The sequence below is a fragment of the Medicago sativa genome, chromosome 5 (genome assembly GCF_051527215.1).
Source record: "Medicago sativa cultivar Bolivia chromosome 5, Bolivia_mono, whole genome shotgun sequence".
In the NCBI taxonomy this organism is placed as follows: Eukaryota; Viridiplantae; Streptophyta; class Magnoliopsida; order Fabales; family Fabaceae; genus Medicago; species Medicago sativa.
This window is the reverse complement of record NC_140753.1, coordinates 12,690,996-12,696,921: the sequence shown is the minus strand read 5'-3', so window position 1 is coordinate 12,696,921 and position 5,926 is coordinate 12,690,996. Positions and strand designations below refer to the sequence as shown.

The 5,926-nt window shown below is 33.7% G+C and overlaps 1 protein-coding gene across 1 annotated transcript; it reads right to left on the bottom strand.

Annotated features, from left to right (window-relative positions):
• Positions 1-2,515: 2,515 nt before the first annotated feature.
• LOC146920142 (uncharacterized) lies at positions 2,516-4,849 on the bottom strand. Its single transcript, XM_085711114.1, has 4 exons — positions 4,834-4,849; positions 3,618-3,695; positions 3,244-3,519; positions 2,516-3,135 (listed from the first exon to the last, which is right to left on the bottom strand). The coding sequence occupies exons 1-4, from the start codon at positions 4,847-4,849 to the stop codon at positions 2,516-2,518; spliced, it is 990 nt and encodes a 329-aa protein (XP_085567240.1).
• Between the last annotated feature and the right edge of the window lie 1,077 nt (positions 4,850-5,926).

Below are 5,926 nucleotides of genomic sequence, written 5' to 3'. Positions count from 1 at the left end.
CTAAGCATCCCTATTTACACTGCTATATGTCAGGAGCAGATGTATAACACGTGACAAAGGAAAAGAACTTCTAGCTAAAGGATGTATCTCAGTCTCGATTGGTACGAGTTTGTAAGAAAAAATAACCTGACTGCTTTGAAATTGATATGATAGCGGCTACATGATTGGTCCAATATATTTTTAGGTTTAAAGCGAAATTTAAATAGAGGTTTTTAAAGTGCGTTTAGAGATAATAAGACAAAATTAAGAAGAAAAAAAATTCATAAGTTTTCTCAATCGAAAGTAATTATATATGATGTGTGTCAGACATTAATTAAATATGAGTAATTTGTCAGCTAGAAATCAAACTTTGGTATGTCACATTGTGAGAGTATATCCTCTTTTGCTATAATCAACTCTGTTAGTAATTTTATATGTTTGTGTGTGTGCCCGTGTGTGCGTGTTAAAAATAATATTTAATATAGACATTATTTATCAATTGTTAGAGATCTTAAAATAACAATATAGTATTGGAATGATACACATATAAATTAATTTTTTTACTTTTACAAACTTTGATCACACAGTAGTTGTCTTAATATATTTAGAACAACCGACGTCGAATTAGATTGATAGGAATCTGAAGGCAAAAAGAATTTAAGATTCAAACAACCAATAAAATAGTTAGCATTGAAATCGAACTTGCAACATGAACTATGACTCATCATTTACATTCCACTTAACTTCGAGTGAATATGTTTACAAAATTTAACGTACAAAATTAATATTAAAGACAAAAATATGAGGTGCCTAAAAAACTTGGAGGGCCTAAAACCCTTACTTTAGTGGCAACCCCTTTATGCTGGTACTAAGCGGCTATTGAAACTTTGAAGCCATAGCAAGTACTTATAGTTGGACATACAATTGTGTTTGAGTAGTGCTAGGTACAAACTTTTAACATACATATTGATATGATCATAATCATAATACTAAATCTCTTTCTGTTAAACAGTTTGTTTTGAAGTGCACAAACTCAGTTTTAATTAATCAAGCAAACTTTTAACCTTATATATTCTGCACAAATGCATTATGCGTATGATCAGTGGCGGAGCCAGGATTTTTCTAGAGCCTGGGCGAAATTTGTATCCCGAATTCATATATGACATAATATATATATATATATATATATATATATATATATATATTCATAAATAGAAATAAAAGAGGTTCATTATTTTATAACAAAAGTACAATTTGAAATAAGAGAGAAGAAATATAACCTGACAATGACGTGTTAAATAAAATTAGGAGGTAAATGCCCTTGTACTTCAACAAAACGGTCTTCGCGGTGTGAATTAATCAAAACGTTTCACAAAACGTGTTAAAACTATTTATATTATCATATAATGTATAATAACTTAGATTAATACTTTTTTTCATAATTATAACATGTTTAAAGTAAATATAATAATAAAAATAGACTACATTTAGTAAAGATAGAATGTTTGACAGATTGAAAAGAAATTAACTAATAAATAACTATTCATAGCATATCTTTAAACAAAGTTCATGATCAATTAACTACATTTAGTTCACATCATAAATTTTTACGAATAAAAAAGAGGCATTAAAGTGCCAAAAATGGTGTAAAAAATAATAAAAATGGTGAAGAAATAAATAAAATTAAAGTTGGCTCAGCTGGATTAAATATGGACCAATTGATGTATCAAGGGGTCCAAATTTAATCACTAAAGGGTTCATCACAGCCACAAGATCTAAATCAAAGAGTTAAAAAAACAAGGGTGCAGATATGAAAAAAGGGGTGCAAAAGCAACAGCATATAGGACAAAACTGCAGGTGGGACCCGCGGTCAACAAGGAAGGAAGGAGGTCAACTCCTTCTTCTTCCTTTCTTCACGTTGAACAACAACATGAAAACACCATCATGCTTCAAAAATTAAAATCTCAATTCTTCACCAAATCTCACAAACTAAAATACCATTTTGCTTGGATTTTCACGCTGATCATGAATCTAAGCTTATATTTCACAGTGAATGTTTGTATAGAGAGAAAAGCAGAGCCTGGGCAAAAGCAAGTAAAGCAGAAGCAGAAGCATGGAGTCGCGACTAATGGGTTGGGCTTGTTGCAAGTAAAGCAGAAGCAGAGCCTGGGCACTAGCCCAGCCTAGCTGGGGGGTGAAACCGCCCCTGCGTATGATCCTACCTTAAGTCTTCTTCCATAAAAATAACATGTCAATTCTTCTCATCGTTCTTAACTCCATATCAAAATTCCGTTGCCTATAAGGAGAATGCATATGGGATCTAGAAATAAGTTTTTTCGTACAACACCATGTTTATTCATTTTCTAACAATGGATAGTTATGAAAGATTTTGTCTCGGTTACATTTTTTTTTTTAACAAGCCAAAATGAGATTATATTAACATAACAATAGCAATCTCCCATCATAAGGTGTGCCTAAGAGACCACTACCAAAATACAAAGTAACAGTGTCTAGAGAAAACCAAAACCACTAGTGGTTAGCCAATGCCCAGACAAGCCAAAGGACTTGACCACCACCTCTCAGTACCAAAAACAAATGTGGCTTTTTTAGCTTTCAGCCACGCTAAAGATAACAATTTAATCTTATCGAGCCATCTAGGGACCTCAGTTACACCATTATTAAACAGTCGGTTATTACGTTCGTTCCACATCACCCAAGTACACAATAGCCAAATTAACTGTAGAAACGACCGCTTAGCTTTTCCAAAACCTGTCAGACACGTGAACTGCACGAAGTGATTAGAAATATTGTTAGAATCAACCCCCACAAATCCAATCCATAGTCGCAACTGCTCCCATAACGACGCAAAAGATGTGCATGATAGAAACAAGTGTTCTGCTGTTTCATTCATGCCGCACCCTACTACACAAAGAGTAGCGTCTGACTGTAAAATACCTCTCGCTGCCAGGTTTGCTTTCGTAGGTAAACGATCCCTAAGAAGACGCCAAGCAAAGATCGACACCTTTAAAGGAACCTGCTGATGCCAAGCCAAATCCAAAGCACCATCCATATTGGAGTTGTCAATATCTGTTAGTAACTCATATGCACCTCGAACTGAGTACCCTCCTATAGGGTCAGGAAGCCACACCCATGTAACTGTAATATTAGGAAATAGAGAAACATCAAGCAGTAAAGCCCTACACTCCTCTAAGACATTCTCCTCCTACGCCCACAACCTAAGACGCCATCTCCACCCTTCCCCACCATGCCTCAGCCCAAGGGAACACATATTAGCCACAATATCTGTTTTGTCCACAGCTAATTCAAACAACCTCGGAAACCGCTCCCTAAGAGGAACACCTTTACACCATCTATGATACCAAAACAACGTATCAGTCGCATCCCCCACCTTCCTACTCACACTATCACCGAACCATCTACCCCCTACACCGCCATCTCCATCACGAATCCTCCCTCTCCCGCCACCAAGAAGAACAACTCCGGCCCCCAACCTCCCGCCTACTTCGCCATAACGGGCGACTATAACATGATATATACCACAATCCTTCTCTATCCACCAACATCCTCCAACACCATTTACCTAACAAAGCAAAACTAAACTCCCTCAATTTCCTTACCCCCAACCCTCCAGACTCCTTTGATAAACACAAAGTATTCCAACCTATCCAAGTAATTTTTCGACGGTCCTCGCCCCCCTGCCAAAAAAAAAAATATTCAACAAAGATTCAATGGAAGAGATTATATCTGATGGAGCTTTAAAGAAGGAAAGAGCATAGACAGGCAAAGAAGTCAGAACTGCTTTCAAAAGGACCAAGCGACAACCGAACGAGAGAAACCGGTTATTCCAACCCGACAGTCTAGATTTAATTCGATTGTCTCGGTTACATTATTTACTGTATTCCTATTAGCTACTGATCCATTTATCTCTTTTTCATAATTATAAATTATAGTATAGTAACTTTCACACAAAAAAAAGATATTAAAATAGTATACTAATGATTTTTTTTAACAAGCCAAAATGGAATATATAGATTACCAAAGATGATTCATCTCGCACAAGACGTACAAAAGAGAAACACCCAAAACAATTTACAATGTCAAGTCATTCGTGCTACCAAAAGGAACACCGCGATGACAAAAAAAAAAGCAAAATAATAAGATTACACCATAACACTGATACAAGTTAAAGGGTGGCGCCATCAGTCGTGATAACGGATGACAAAAGTGAGCATATTAGATTTTAGCTAAAGAAGATATTATTATAGTTTACTAATGACATATTTATCCAAGAGTTGTTCAAACCCCGACCACCACAAAAAAAAAAAACTAACTCAATACTAACCGTAAAAAAAAAAAAAAAAACTTAATATTTGCGTCATTAGTATTGCTTAGTTATTTACAAATTTATATAATAGCTGATATTTCAAATTGCTTAATTATTTTCAAATTTACAGTATAGCTGATATTTCAAATTACTTAATTATTAAGATCTAGTAGAACTATAACACAGTAGGTATGATCGTGGTTTTTCTTTACTCCTCTCTCTTGTTTCTTCTCCTAATTTATTTTGTTATTCATGATTTTTCTTTAAAATTACTTAGATACAAATGTATATGGCTCAGCGGTGAAACCATTCGCATAGAGATAAACTTATTTCATCATTTCACTAATGTGCTTCTTCGTGCCAAGTTACAAGAATAAATTAGCTTGTTCATGGTAACTTATTAACACTTCAAGCACTAATCAAAATGAATAATGCTGGATGTCCCGACAAAAATGTTCCCGAAATCGTCCAGAGCAGAAATTTCAACTAAATGTTTTTTCCTTAATTACAAGAATACCCTCCCATGTATTGTGGGCCCTCCCTTTTATTGTGGCAGGAAACATGTCGTGAATGCATCGGGACAAAGCATGTCGGGACAAATAGCAATGCTGAATCAAAATAGAAACAATTATCAATACCATATGGTATTGTCGTGCATGATTCTCTTTTATGTTCAGCTGCCACTTGAAGTTTCGTAGGTGATGAACAATGTGAGCTTCTACAATGTGTTCTCAACTAAATCAGATGAAGAAACATAACTAGCTTTGGTTGTGTTTCTGCAAAGTGTTTTCAACCTTTGTGGCTATGTAGCAAACCATATTACTTTTTAAATAACATAATTAGTGGAAGAAATCAAAATCAAGTGATCCAAAAAGTAAATTATCATGTTGATGTACCAAAATTATATAATAGGAATTTCGAAGTTTATTCATTCTATAAATATATTTTTTTATTGTAATATTGTTGTTTATTGTATTTAAAAGTAAACTATCGTGTAGTATTTGTCCAAATTAGCAATAAAAAAATATATAAATTTATCTGCTTATCCGTTTTAGAATATATTTTCCAACAATTAGTAATCATTAATTCTTAGTTGAATAATTCCTTAAAAAAAAAAGTTAAATAATAAAATAGTGTCGTAAAACTTTAGAGTTATATTGTTCAATCTAATTAGCTAGTCTTATCCAGTTGTTTTGAACCCTCGACTTTGAGTATTTCCCGACTTCAACATAATTCCAGAAATATAATCATATCACATTTTCAAAACGACTTTGGCTGCAACTGGTTAAGAATAGTGGTCTTTGGACATATTTAGATTGGCTTATTTAAATTTATAAAAGTTTTGTGAGACGGTTTTGAATAACTTAGGAGAACAACTTGTTATTTTCACAAGTTATCTAAAATAGCTAATTCTTGACATCTCCAAAATCTCAAAGTCCTTTCTGTTTGAAACATCATATTTAGTGGGAATCTTTATATAATACAAAATCATACTTCTATAGGCAAAAGTACATGTGGCATCTTCACATTCTTCATCACATTTAATGTTTTCTTATCACCCAATCAAATTAAATTATGACTCATTTGTTTTTTTATTAGCCA